The 14,461-nt window shown below is 39.2% G+C and overlaps 1 protein-coding gene across 4 annotated transcripts in view; it reads right to left on the bottom strand.

Annotated features, from left to right (window-relative positions):
• Positions 1–650: 650 nt before the first annotated feature.
• dock5 (dedicator of cytokinesis 5) overlaps positions 651–14,461 on the bottom strand; it is a 33,224-nt gene continuing 19,413 nt past the window's right edge. For 2 of the 4 annotated variants that reach the window (XM_063897177.1, XM_063897179.1), the window contains 25 exons: positions 13,065–13,160; positions 12,757–12,855; positions 11,698–11,868; positions 11,474–11,574; positions 11,331–11,389; positions 10,925–11,079; positions 10,723–10,808; positions 10,248–10,404; positions 10,060–10,100; positions 9,888–9,978; positions 9,658–9,777; positions 9,240–9,329; positions 8,706–8,810; positions 8,364–8,505; positions 7,443–7,524; positions 7,250–7,334; positions 6,989–7,075; positions 6,721–6,897; positions 5,149–5,232; positions 4,924–5,061; positions 4,520–4,692; positions 3,503–3,647; positions 2,930–3,089; positions 2,589–2,707; positions 651–2,466 (listed from right to left, as the gene is read on the bottom strand). In XM_063897177.1, the coding sequence (XP_063753247.1) occupies positions 2,365–2,466; positions 2,589–2,707; positions 2,930–3,089; positions 3,503–3,647; positions 4,520–4,692; positions 4,924–5,061; positions 5,149–5,232; positions 6,721–6,897; positions 6,989–7,075; positions 7,250–7,334; positions 7,443–7,524; positions 8,364–8,505; positions 8,706–8,810; positions 9,240–9,329; positions 9,658–9,777; positions 9,888–9,978; positions 10,060–10,100; positions 10,248–10,404; positions 10,723–10,808; positions 10,925–11,079; positions 11,331–11,389; positions 11,474–11,574; positions 11,698–11,868; positions 12,757–12,855; positions 13,065–13,160 (2,865 nt within the window). In that variant the 3' untranslated portion in view covers positions 651–2,364. Of the gene's footprint in view, positions 2,467–2,588; positions 2,708–2,929; positions 3,090–3,502; positions 3,648–4,519; positions 4,693–4,923; positions 5,062–5,148; positions 5,233–6,720; positions 6,898–6,988; positions 7,076–7,249; positions 7,335–7,442; positions 7,525–8,363; positions 8,506–8,705; positions 8,811–9,239; positions 9,330–9,657; positions 9,778–9,887; positions 9,979–10,059; positions 10,101–10,247; positions 10,405–10,722; positions 10,809–10,924; positions 11,080–11,330; positions 11,390–11,473; positions 11,575–11,697; positions 11,869–12,756; positions 12,856–13,064; positions 13,161–14,461 lie in introns of those variants that run through there. The other 2 variants (XM_063897178.1, XR_010166963.1) reach the window with 2 other exon arrangements.

The raw sequence follows: 14,461 nt of genomic DNA, 5'->3' as shown, positions 1-14,461 counted from the left end.
TCATTGGTGTATTGTCAGCTGGGTGGAAGCTGGTAAAACGTCTGCAGTGTACATGAAAGGATCGAAAAGATTTAGATGGATGTTCTCTGATTCAATACAGCATGAAGCTGTAAACATGTTTAAAGTATGCAAATTGTTTCCATGGAGATGCTCCTGTGCATTCAGCCAAACCTGGCAGCTGCAACGCTGCTCTTCTTGCATGGGTGAACATCACTTCAAATGGTTACAGCTCCCGAGACTTGCTGGAAGAGTGATACCCCGTACTTCACTATCTGACAGGAGGGAACAGGCCATCAGCATTGCAGATTAGCAAGAGCAGCACCCATCACACAACTCCCATAAACATCTCATAAACTCCTCCCTCCAGAGATCCTCCCCAGATGAAGCCTTTTTAGTTAAAGAGGCCTTATTTTCCTACACTGATTCTAATTGTATTGGAAGAAGCATTAATCACCAGTTCCATGCCAGTTTGTGAGATGTTTTGAGCTTGAATGGGTCATTTTTCACGCTATCAGCAGCGTCCAAGTGATTGTCTCTGTGGGCGCCGAGTTTCCAGGAAGGGCACGGAGAGTAATCTGTATTCACTGTGTTGACAGGGGATGAAGAAGATGTCTTTCTAAAACAATCAATGTCACACAAAAAAAATAGGATTTTGCTGGCCACTCAATAAATCTTTATTTTTGTTCAGTCAACAACAGCTTGTTCATAAAAAAGATCATAATATATCTCTTGAGGCATTGTTTGTATAAAATATTTGATGCTTGTTAGGAAATGAGTACCGCACGAAAAAAGCGAATCCCTTGTAAAACAATCTAAGATCTAATACAAAAATAACTGAATTAATGATTAAGTTTGATCATTCTTTCAAAACAGCTTGCATGCATAGATTTATCAGTCTGAAGGCACATCAATTGTAATGCTTCTTTTAAAAATGTTAAACTGAACACAGTAAAGTGATATGTTGAAATAAAACTTAATTTATGATGAACACACTGGGTGTGAAAATACAAAAGATCGGCATAAAATTCAATGAATAGCAATAACTTAAATGTCAATAATGAATTGATTTAAAATAGGAAATCTGCCAAGACCTGAAATAAAAAGTAAAGTGAACTCCAAAGGTATTTATCTGTGTACCATACAGCATTCAGGGTAATTTAAAGGACCAGTTTGAAAAGTGTGTGAAACACACTCATTTACTTTCTTGGCTACAGTTACATAAGACAGTCAATACCAGTCTCATGTTTGTATGTGGGTATGTAGCGTGGGCAGCTCATCTATTAGCTTAGCTTAGCATAAAGACTGGACACAAAGAGAAACAGCTAGCTTGACTCAGCTTGAAACTCCCTGTAAAACCATGATAGCTATCATTTTTACATTCAGTGTTTTGTAAGTATTAAGCAACAAAGCATGCTAATTAGTGAGCTTCAGTGACGGAAGGCAGATTTTATTACCTCTACACAGAGCCTAGCTTGCCTTGTTTTCCTATCTCTAGTCTGTTAATCTAAGCTAAGCTAACTGAAGGCAGGCTCCAGCTACATTTACACCAGGCAGACATGAGAGTTGTATGGATCTTTTCATCTCCAAAAAGCTTATTTCCAACGTCAAACTATGCCTTTAAGGCAAAAAGTTCCTCCAACATTAACATGACGCAGTCGAAAGCATCATTACAATATTCAGTAAATCATAAACATCAAAACAAAATCAGCCTCACATTCATTAATGCCATCCAGTGTCTCTAAAACCTTGTGGTTTGGGAAAATGGGTTTGATCATGAAAACATTACTGAGGAAAAAAAACAACATTTTAAACTAACAGTTACATTCTGTGCATTATTATTCCCTGCTCTCATCTAATGCAGCTTCTTCCTGCTCAGATATGGAATGCTGGTAAACATCTACTGTCGGGGAAAACAATTCATCCAGTGTCACTCCAGCAAATAAAAGCTACATTTTCCCTGAAGTCTCTACAACTCTATACGGACTTTTCTTCAAGAAAAAAGCATCTAATGACTGTTTCATTAAAGCACAATAAATCAAAGTCTGTAGTGACCATATGTACCCAAAATCATATATTCATTTCTGCACAGTAGTACCCTCTTATGACATAAAAATACATATATTCTTTTTTGCAGCTTAAAAACAAGACCTGAGCAAAATCTTGAGATAAAAACTGCTTGGAATTATTAGTGAGTCGCATCAGAAACATATTTTTCTGATAAAAATCTTGCATACACCACATGTAGATCCTCCTGCATCTGTAACCTACGGTGGCATTCCTCCTTCCACAAATGAAACTGTGCTTTCATCACAGCCAAATCCAAGAGAATTAGTACAATTTTAAAGGCGTAGTGTAGGAGTAACCTTAGTTGGGGGTGTGCTCATATGAGGGGCACATGGACTTCCGCGTTTTCGGAGGCGGCGGAGGAGGCTTGCTCTCAATTTTCATTGGAAGCGGAGGAGTGAACTGCGGGGGGAAAAAAAGAGGGTTCATCTTAGGGCTTTAAAATAAAAACAGAATATTTTAGCGTTTATACTACATTAAGTATGCATTAGTAAGGGGGTGCTTTTTTTCTTCAACAGGCATACCTCTGAAGGAAACCCTGGGTTGTCAATCTCATGCGGGTGTTTCTTCGGAGGCATGGGTGGGGGGGTCCCTGGGGTGTCAATATTATTGACATCATTGTCACTGAGAAGCGATGAATAACCTACCACAGGAAAGAAAAGCATTTCAGACAGAATCCATCTGTGAATATGAATGTGCGTGTGCGTGTCTGTGTGTGACCTGATTAGGGCTATAGACCAGAATGTGCTTATACAAAGTAAGCAGACATGGTATTCTTCCTTTTCTGTGTGCAAGGCATATTTCTAAAATAAAATGATGACATGCAGTGTTGTGTTTGTGAGAGCAGTAGTTTTTGGCTACATACTCGAGCTTCGTGGTGTGTGAGGCGTGTTTGGAGAGGATGGTAGCGGGCTGAGAGGGTTAGACAGGCTGAGCTGGGATGAAACACCGTGGAACAGGGAGAGGGTGAGCCGCCGGTCTCCTAATTGTAAACTCTTGGGTCTCTGCTGCTTCTCTGGAGGAGTCTGGAAAACACCATAAAACCAAAGATATGAGCAATACAGTCAAGCATAATGCAGCTACTACAATTCACCACTGAGAATTCTAAACTGATATGATTTGGTCTACAAAACAGCAGTGGTAACTAAATACATTTACCCAAGTGTGGAACAAATCAAATAAAAAAATGAAGGTACTTAACTGTATTTTCTTCCTTACATTGCAAAGCGACACATTCTATGAGGCAACAGTTAAAAGAAAATGTTTCCCTTCTTTCGGGACTTGCAGGACTTTTACTTGTAATGGAAGATTTAAACCAGGCAGTATTTAACATTTTACGTGGGCTCTGAACCCTTTTTCCACCATCGAGTGGGAGTGTGTTGTCACCCAAAGGAAAATTACACATAAATATAAATAGGATCTGAACATAAGGCCTTACCTCATCTGCATCTGATTGCCTTTCCAGAAGGACCTGGGATTTGCTCACGCTCCATTCCTTCCTGTTCTTTCGAGCAATCCTGTTGTCCTCCTCAGAGCGGGACAAAACCGAGGTCCTGCGATCGCTGGGACGGGACAACAAGGAACTGCTTGTGAATAATCGGGGGCAGAGAAAGAGATGCACAAAGATGTAGATCGTAAAGACAAACAGTAATTTGATTTGAGCAAAGACAAATATCAGTGCTTGAAGAAAGCATGGATGGCATCGCAGTAGTCCTAACGCAGAAACAGTTTCCTTCATTTCTCTTATATTTTCTGTGTTAAAAATCTAAATGCACCTAACAATCTTATCCATCAAAACCTGTTATTACCCAGGTGTGCATAACAACAAATCCCCCTGATCATAAAATTTGAGGCATGTAGACAATTTTTTATTTACAGCATAGGTAACATCCCTTATCTATATAATGTTGTGCCATGTGGAACTACTCTGGAACATGCCCAACGGGAGAGATGCCACCAGAGAAGAACTTAAGAACTAGTGAAATCCAATACTGTTACATAAAAGGTATATATAAGGTAAACGTTGTTTTCCAGAGCCTCGGTAAGTTATTCAATAGCATGCAAAGGTTTTAATAGTATGCATTTGGATTAATAAACCAATAGTATTTCTTGAGCCCCCAAATATAATAAGATTATTATAATTACTCTAAAACGTCAAAAAATCTAGATGTCATTGCATCAAATATATGCATTAGAATAACAATTTGTGAACTGTGTGTATTGTCTTAAGTTAGTTAGAGTCCTCTGGACTACTCCTACCTAAGAGAAAAGCAAAAGTAAGAAAATGTTTGAGGGACAAGGGAATCAATGGGTGTAAACAAAATAAGACCAATTAGTAGTTTCAAAGAAAGAAAAGGGGTAATTAGTTCACTTCCTGCAATCGGCGAATAGTCAGACAAACAGGGACAGGGGACAGTTAGACAGAGGAAGCAGTGAGAGGATGCAGGCGACTGACTCTTGGGAGGAAATGCAGGAGGGTCCATCTGAGGATGCGGAGCCGCTGGAGAGGCCTGAGGAGGCGTTGGAGAGGGTTGAGACGGTAGACATGCGGCGCAGGGTAGAGGACAGGATGTAGGGCATCACAACGGAGCCCACACGACTCTTCTTCCTCTCAGTGAGAGAGCAGGGCTGGGACACACAAATGGGATTAAGCATCATCGGGGGATCTTGGCAGGGGAGGAGCACAATGACAAGCAAGACTCAGGTCGCACAGGACTTGCTAAAGGAAGATTTATGGTCCTGTGCTAATATACCATACACTCTGCTTTGAATGAGAAGCGTTTGATAGGAAGGCAAGAGGGCCAATAGCTTAAGTTGGCACCCTCTTGCATTAAATTGAGTTTTCGGCTGGCAACGCACCAAGGTTATGACGCCATAATGCTTCTCCACTTTCTCCCGAAGGTCTTGGAAGCAAGTAACCAGACGGTTGTGTAAGGGCTTCAGCTGCTCCGTTGTCTTCTCCCCATGGATACGAATCCCATCTGCCAAGAGTGGGATCTAGAGAGGAAGACGGACACTTAAGTATTCCAAAACGTGTTCTGCTTTGAGGCCGGTGTCAATGACAGCGATGGTGGAAGGATTTACCTGCAGGGCGATGAGCTGTTTAAGGACCTCAATGCGCTCGTGGTCCTCTGGGTGCTCTTGGATGTAGGTGTCTGTGAAGAAGGCCTAAAGAGGATGAAAGCAGGATGAATATTGGGCTGCTCTTTTATACAACATCTTAACATCTAACTGCAAGCAACAGTGAGCCGGTTTCTAAAGCATGACAAAGAGGCCACAGCAGTTCCCTTATGAATAAACCTTTGGAGTGAGAACAGGCTTTTGGCTGGCCCGATTTTTATTTAACAAAATGTTATATATAAAAAAAGGACACATATTAGCTATCAACTAGTCGTTTATTTGCATGTATTCAGGTAGTATACTAGCTCTTTATACTCAGTATAAAACACATGTTCATCTGTCTGCCAGACCATAATCAATATTTAGAGTTTGAAATTGTAGATTTGAGAGATGCCCCTAAATTACTTTCTAATTACTGTTTTTTAATATTAAGTTCGGAAGTTGTACAGAAACTGATGCTCTAAATATGCTTTCTGTAGAATGAGCCTTATAGAATGGTTGAACAGGAGTAGCATTTTTGATGTTAATAAAACAAAAATAAGGATTATCCTTGTGTGTCTAAATAAATCTAAATGAAGTATTACTAACTCAAAATATATTGCTTATAATACATTTACAAATACTTTAATATTGATCTGTGTAGGCGTCACCTGTCTGAAGTTATATTTTTGTAAGGTTGTTTATGTTCTCCAAGAATGTCTGCCTCTTTCCATTTGTATGGCAGGATTATACATATGGTTTGTTTTATTTCGGGGTTTTTTCGCCTTCATAGCTGAAGTAAGGAGAGAGAGAGAGAGAGAGAGAACACACGCAGCAAAGGGACGCAGGTTGGATTTGAACCCTTTTATTCTGGTCAGTAACTCTAACTGTTTACTATCCCAGACCGGGGAACATACTGTATCCTGAGTTAGTTGACTTGATTTAGAGTTTTTTGCACACTATTAACATTCTATTATTTTACACAAGAGCAGACTTAATTTAGTAAATGAGAAAGACTACTCATGTTCTATCACCTTATAGGCTTTGTTAGTGAGTATATTAAAATCATAATTCATGTACAACAGCTGCCTTTCTCACTATCAATAAGCAATAAGGAGGAATATTGAGGGAACACTCTTGATTAATGGCCTAGTAGTTGAAGAATACGATCATGCAGAATAAGGTATCAATACCTACTTTAAAAGAGCCAATATCCTACTAACATGCATGCTAAAAAGCAACTAGTTAATATTTTTACCTTCATATAAAGTGTTACAGAACGTACAAATGTATCTTAATGATTACAGTTGTACGACTTATCTGTTGCAGTTTTAAATAGCTGTATCTTTTTTTTCTCCACATGTATTACTTTAGAGTGAACTGTGCACTAAAACCTGAACAGACACAACAAACAGCTTGACAGATACAGTGCAGAAGAGAGACATTTTGTGTTGTGATTCTCTGCTCCTTACAAATTGTCTGTTTTACTTTTCTGTTGCATCTGTCCATCTATGCTCTCTGCTGGAAAATGTGTATCGTTAAACAATAAAGTCAAACCTTCTCGTAGTTAGAGAAGCCGCCCATGACAGCGGGGTCGACGATGCCGCTGAGCATCATGGATAGTGGGTTGATGGACAGCGAGCGATCGCAGTCTTGCTGCTGCACAAGGTTACTCAGCTTTTCATTGGCCATCTCCATGGTCTCTACGGCAATCGCCAAAGGACTGATCTCCTCCTGCACACCGGGACAATTACATGATGGGAATTTATATGTAAAATAAACTGTGAACAAAGTAGAAGGTTTGAGCGCCACGTTGGCCTCTTACCACTTTGGCAGACTTTACTTCAAACCATTTCAGAATCCCCGGGAAGCGATAGGCTGTAATGTACGTTGTCCTCTCGATCCACATGGTCTTTAAAGCAGAATAAATATCAATAAAATGTTAAAGGGTGACATTTTAACATCTTTAATATTCTACAGAGTGCAGTATGTGAAACATGTTTTTTTAATACTTTTTATTATTTATAGTTGTGATTAGACATATGGGCTTAGTTCTTTGAAGTTAATACAACATAAAAATGCTTACTGCAAATTCATTGTCTGGGTCCTTTTCACCTTTCCTGAAGGGCCTGGAATAGTTGAACTGGTCCACTTCATTGGTTCTGTAATAGCTGCAAAAGATCAAGGAAGGACAGCGGTGAGTTAGTCTTTTGACGAGAACTATAAACCCCAAGGTGTTCACGAGAAGATAAATCAGCCTTTAAGTGTTCCCTCCTCACTTTAATATCTGCTCTGGAACCCCTTTGTCTTTAAACTGGTGTGGCACGGTGAGAACAGGCTTGACAGTAAAGCACTGGATGTCTGTGGAGTTCAGCTAAGGATAAAACAGGGAATAATGTTGAGGAGCAGTAAAAAGCTGAGCAGCATTGGATCAGATTACCTCTTCAAATCTGTAATTGTGAAATAAGTCTACAGACATGATAGCAGAAATCTGTCGTGTGTAGGTAGGTGTAGTGGCGCTTAAGGCTAAATCCTGATGTCAGCATGCTAACATACTTAGAATAACAATGCTAACATGATGATGTTTTAGCAGGTATAATGTTAACCATTCATTTTGTTGTATCAGCAATAAACAAAGATACAACTGAGGCTGATGGAACGCATTTTAAATATTGACCTGAAATCAGCGTTACATGAAAAGTTCCCCTTAGGTCCAATCTGTACAATTCATCATAACGAGGACATGAATGTGTGCACAACATTCATTTGGAAGACTTTAAAATAGAAGTCCAGATGTCAACCTCCTTGCCTTTCCTTGAGCCATGCTGCTAACCTGGCTAAATTTTTTTTTAAAACCCCCTTCATATGTGTTGTTTGTAGAACACACACCAGCTAATAGTTCCCATATCCACATATGCATTCATTATAACAAAATACAGTATTTCTTCTACTGGACAGTATTTAATTTTAAATTCTGTTATCATGTTGTACTTTACATGTAAATAGTGGACTTACTCTTGCACTTTAGTAGCACCATCATGTCACATGCACCATTTTTCTTATTGAATAAATCTATTTCTTTTTATGTCTTCAGTAAACTATATGTTACATTGTTGGAAGAGCCTTGGACTTAACATTTTCAAGACTGTTGTATTTGTTGTGCATATGACAATAAAACCTTTTAATCTATATTAGGATACGCTGTCCGGAGGAGTTGCAGATGTTGTCTCCAGGGGGCACTGTGTTGGTCATGCGTGTTGCGTTGGGGAACTGAGAGAGCAGCTTTAAACTGAAGTCTTCCAGCCACTCGTACTCCTTCCCCCGAAAGATGAACATCTTGTTCTGTAGCAGAAAAAATCAGTTAGCAACAAAACAGCAAAAAATTCAACAAAAAGCTATAATTACAAATAAGCTTATTTACATAACATGTGAGAGTATTCCTTCTGACCTTGTGCTATCAACAACTGAATAACTTTGATCAAGATTATAGCATCAGGTTTCTCTAAGTCTTTAGTTATTGAAGCAGGTTATCATTTACTTACCCTGAGGAAAGAAGGGAATCCAAGGCCATAATATCCAACAGCAAAGTACTCTGGTTGTGGCCGCATTGCATGCATTATATTTTCATAGAAGCCGGCCTGTTTTTTCTGTGACAGAGGATAAAGAAAACGATAGAGTGCATAACATCCACAGTATTTCATTTAGTCTCTTATTAACTACCAAATGTGGGTACTCTCGTGTGTTTTATTTAATTATGTTAATAGATTACGGGAGCACAATCAAGGTGAACTACTAGAGCTGAAATAATTTATAAGTTCATTTTTCATAATAAATTCAAACTCCACAGCAGCAGTTGGGTAAACAGGTTAAGACACACTTATCTTCTCCATCTCCTCAAATAATTGCACTCAGACTTGTACTGAAACACAATTCTTGTCCATTATTACTCAGACTCATTTTAATAAGAGGCATAAAGAACTAAATCATGTAAGTTTTTTTCATATCAGAATTTAAAGCTGCCATTTTAAGAGGATTTTATTTGTACGGCTGAATGAAAATAGAATGTCTCCTCTTACCAGAAGCTGGCTCAGCTCCATGAAGTCAAACATGTGGCTCTCGTGCATCTTGGCCAGCTGCTTGCCCAGCTCAATGGCCTTCTCCCACATCTGAGAAGACATGTGCATCACTCAGCGAAAAGGGAACACAAAGTAAAAACAAAACAACACAGGGGCACAAGCCAGAGTCTGCCATCTGGTACCCACGGCTGCACTCGCGGCTTCGAGGGTAAACAGTCAATATGTGGCTGCCAGTGAGAGATTTAAATACTGTACTAACACAATAAAGAGCTAAAGTAACTTCCCCACCAGTTTCACAATGCTTGCTGAGAGGGCACAATTCACACTTTTTCTTTGGCTAATGTAATTAATAATAAGGACATTAGAACTTTTGACATCAGCTCCCGTGTATATGAGCAGGTGAGCCACAAACACACACCTTGCCCTTGTCCAAATAGCAAATGATCTCCTGGATGAGCCTCTCTTTCAGCTCTTGTTGAGTCCATACATGCTTCCCGTCTCCAGGTATCAGATGAGGTGCGCAGGGTTTGTCGGACCACTGTGTAAAAAATATCATTCATTAACAATAAGGTTAAAAGGCATGGGAATATTAAGGGTAACACTTCTAAAATAAGAAGGGAACCAAGAGCTTCTTGTTGTCTCAGATACCTCCAGTAGTTCAGCATGTAGTAGGAGAGTGTAGGAGGCCTCTGTGTAGTTCTCACAGTCCAGGTGCAAATCTCGCAGCTTGTATAAGTACCTAGGTAAAAGACCACATTAGTTAGACACAGTGAGCCCTTTGGTCCAAGATCCAGATGCTGTGTGCTTCTTTCCGACTCACCGGATGTAAATGTCCTCCCTTTTTTTTTCTTTGTAGAAATTCTGCAAGACAAAAAATACCCCCAAAAACTTAATTGCACAGTCTTGAAAAACACTTTATCTGAAGCACTTTGCAGCACAGATAATTGCTTTATGAACATGCATGAACGGTGTTAACCCTTTCTGCAAACAAAGGGAAACGAGGCATACCAGCACGTTGACGGTGCAGCTCATGCGGTGCTCGGGACTCTCGTCATGTGTGATGGTGCGGTAAGCCAGGAGATTCTCCAGCAGGCTGCTGAGCAGCAGAGCCAGTTCCTCTCCGGACTGAGACAGGTATCTGTGGCGTCTGCAGTGCTCCAACAATCTGCACATAAAAACAAACAACTAGTTCTCAGAGTAAGCCAAAGCGTGCCTTTCCTCCCGATCAGCACATTAAAATATTGTTATATAATATTCTGTCCCAGAGGGGTTTCTATCTATTGATTAAGATGTTGCCCATAATTCTACCACTCTGTGCTGTCCTATTGGCTACTTGAGGGATGTTCTAAAAACACCATCAAAAATGCCTTTGGATTTTAACAATGTGCATTCTCTATCAAAAAGAATAAAACAATGGTATTGCTGTATTGTATATATATTAAAGAACGTGTATAAGAAATATTTGATCTGATTCCCGTCTTACGTTTTCTCCAGCAGGACTTTGTACTGCTCATCACCCTGGCCTCCTTCTACCTCCTGATCCAACTTTGTAATCAGTTCATTCTCAAACTGCCAAGAAAAAGAAGGAAAACCAAAAAACAACATCATCATCCACATCACAAATGTTGCACTTCAGATTCAAACGAAGAACACCAAAGGTCTGAACTTCTTATGTAGCTTCTTACTGTTTCAAATGTGCGACCGGGGCTGAAGTTGTGCTCACACTGCATCATATCAAAGAAGATGGGGATGGTGGCTTTCCTTATTTCGGGCTCAGGCACCAGCGTGACCTCCAGAATGGGCCCGACCATCGCTGGGATGAACTTCATTTTGTGGGGGCCTGAGGGACAATGAAGCTTTATCATGCAGAAATATCATAGTATATAGAGAAGGCAATAAGCTGCATCTTCATATCTCAACAAACAGAGACAAATCCAATAATGTGGAAAACAAAAAAACAACACACCGTGAAACTGGACAATATAAAAATATTGTCTTGTTATTCCCCTTGCATTACTGGAAGGCACTGAATAAACACTGCCACAAACTCTGTGATAAATGAAGCGTTATCACAAAGTGCAAAACACTCACCCAGATTGTACCACATATCTCCGATCTTGAACCCAATAGTCTTCCTCATGTCTCCATATCTGTGGCAAATTTTAATTAAGGGACTATTAAATTAAGTTTCCTCCAATGAAATAATATTTTTATTGAAATGTAAATGACTTCACTTGTTCAGTATCTTATTTCGTTTCTCCTGAGAGAAGGACTCCAGTTGCAGTGTCTTGTGAGTGAGGAACGCCACGGTCAAATGAAAGTAGTTATTCCACAGCTGCAAGGGGAGCAGGGTTTTCAAATATTAATACCATAATTACCTTCTCATAACACTGGCTTCTGATTTTCTGTTAAATAAGAAATGTAACCTCTATGCAGGCTGGGGAGGACAAAGACACACCTGGAGTTCAAAATGTGCCTGATCCAGGAAGTACATGTTGAGGACGTCGGAGTACTGATTTATGGCCCTCAGGAAGACCTGCATCTGCACCAGGTTCATGATCATCCAGTCAGCGGGGAACACGTCTCCCATCAGGTCCTTAAACATGATGAATGTCTCCATGAGGAAGTCCTGAGGGAAGCACAGGAATAAAATCTTTACTGAGAGTGCATGCACACCACGGCTCTCTGATTATGGAAAATTATAATCACAATTATGTTGAGAACGCAAGGATTTTTTGCACTATAATTAACCTTGAAAGTAACATGCAAATCTAAAAAAACGTGTCTTTTTCCAGTAGTTAAACATCTATAACTTTAAATATGATAAAATAAATGTAAGAAATAACAGTAAATAAATATATATAAATATGCATAATATAAATGTAATTATTAACAAACATTTTTTATTAACTATGCAGTAACATTAGTGCACTTACACAACCACTTGAAAACGACTTAATGTAACATAAATATTTGAATTAAAATTAAATTACACCTAAATTCATTTGTTTTAATATACTGTAGAAGTGCACCAACAAGGACTAATGTAAATGTCTTCACACACTGCATATTGATCAGTGAAACGAAAAGTGCACTACTGTAAGGGAAAGGTAGGATGTGCTAGATAAAGAAGAAAAAAGGAAAAGACAAAACAAGGGCATCAATGTGAAACAGCTCAATAAATGTTTTATCTAATTGATCTTGTTTTCATAATCCTTTTTTGATGCTAAAATGTTCATTTCTTTCCCAGCCCACAAAGAAGAAATACATAAAGTAAAGTCCAGTGTAAGCAAATCTAAAACAGCACAGGCACATGTCAGGCACACATGATGCTCCCACAGCATAATGGAGAGCCGCTACTGACATCCTCATCATGTCAGTCCAATCCATTGCATGAAATGTCTATAACCAATATTCCCTGGAGAAGCAGTAAGTGGCCTGGGTGGTTTAATGCCTGTTATTGATGAGATATTTCAGGACAAGATGTAGCCAGCAGGGGAGGAACCAGGACACTTACAACGATATCCTGTCTCGTCTTGAAGGTGCTGATGTAGTGGGCGTAATGCATGTCATCCATTTGCTTCAGGATGGCCGTCATGCAGGCGAGATAGTGTCCCTGCCGCGGAGAAGTAAACTATTAATCACTTGTATCACAATGAATTATTGTCCAGAAAAAAGAAAAGCATTACCCGTGTGTTTTGTTATACCTCTTAAAAGATTAGCTTATTTCTGTATGTTGATGTCAGTGTAATTAATATTAAAATGCATGCTGAGGATGTATTCATCAAGGACATATTTCAGCTGTAACACCAGAGCGTGTCTTACAATGAGAGGGGAGGATCTCTCCATGCTGATGACGGTGCGATTAACCCTGCGAAGAAGCCGCTCCATTATCAGCTGAACGTGCCCTCTGGTTGGACCCTGCACAGACAGAACAGCCTCATGTACAATTACCCGCTGAAACACCGCCACACAGAAACGCTGCCAAGTATTTTCCGGATCAAAGGGTGGGTTCAAGCAAATTACAAAAAAGAAAGGAAAAAATGACAGCCTATATTCTCACTTTTCCCAGGTTTTGAGATCATTTCTAAATTACATTTATTTTTTGTTCTTTCAAGTTACTGTGGATAGTTTTCTCTTTCAAATGTTTTCTTTGTGAATATATTTAGGATTAGTATTTACAAACATGAGATAAATTATTTTGCGAGTATTTTGATAACTGATAAACTGTTTTAGTGATATTGCAGGCAAAACATGGCACAAATGATAAAAGCCTCTGAATTGTAATGACTTGTCCTGAATTTTAGTTCACTAAGTACCATTGTGTTTTGCGTGCTGGTCAGTTAAAAGAAGAAACTGGAGATGTCACCTCGAGCTTTCAGGGATTGTGGTTTGTCATTATTTCGGATGTTTTAAAGAAAAGCCTCGCAGTGAGTTATCCTTTGTGGAAAAATATGTTGCTGCAATTCTTCAATGCTTCAATTCCTTCATTTCCCCTCTATCATTTTGGGGCAGAAGCCTAAATCTCAGAAACAAATTGGGGGATGTGGGGATCCATTACCATGAATGTGTATCAGTCCGATGTGGGCCTAAATCACTGTATTTGGATATTGTTGGTATAAAGGCATAATCCAATACTCTGTTTTATTCCAAACATCTCTCAGTGAGGTATACGCTTCATTGAGTGTGTGAAAATGTTGCACAAAGTTGGATTTTTAATTTAATTTTGAATGTTTGAAACACTGCTTAGCAATTAAAACGGCTTAAGGTTCTGTGAGGGAAACAACTTGAATAAAAAGAAGGAGCAATGTTGCATTACCGAGTCATGTTGTGGAATATGTGATTCTTCCTTTAAGGATATATAATATTTTCTTTCACAGTTTGAGTGTGATGTTTTCAAGAATGCTGGGTTGAGAAAAATGCATCCATAAAATGCATTATTAACAGCTTGGTTTTATAAGAATGGGCAAAAGACAGTATCGATTGTTATCAGCCAATAAACAAGGTTGTGATATGTAGCTATCTCTAAGAGAAATAGCTCAAATCTTAGGCAAAAGCTCAAAGTATTAGCATGAATAGAAATTTCATTTCAAACTGCTTATCTGGTTAATCAGTGTAACCAGTACGTCTTCTACTTAGATCAGTCCTCTACTAGGGGGACATCTAGGTGCTACCAGGCTGTATTGGATATAAAATTCCTCCAGCATGCTCAAGGTCTGCTC

The sequence above is a fragment of the Eleginops maclovinus genome, chromosome 12 (genome assembly GCF_036324505.1).
Source record: "Eleginops maclovinus isolate JMC-PN-2008 ecotype Puerto Natales chromosome 12, JC_Emac_rtc_rv5, whole genome shotgun sequence".
In the NCBI taxonomy this organism is placed as follows: domain Eukaryota; kingdom Metazoa; phylum Chordata; class Actinopteri; order Perciformes; family Eleginopidae; genus Eleginops; species Eleginops maclovinus.
Note: the sequence above shows the minus strand (reverse complement) of the source record. Positions and strands in the feature narration are given on the sequence as shown.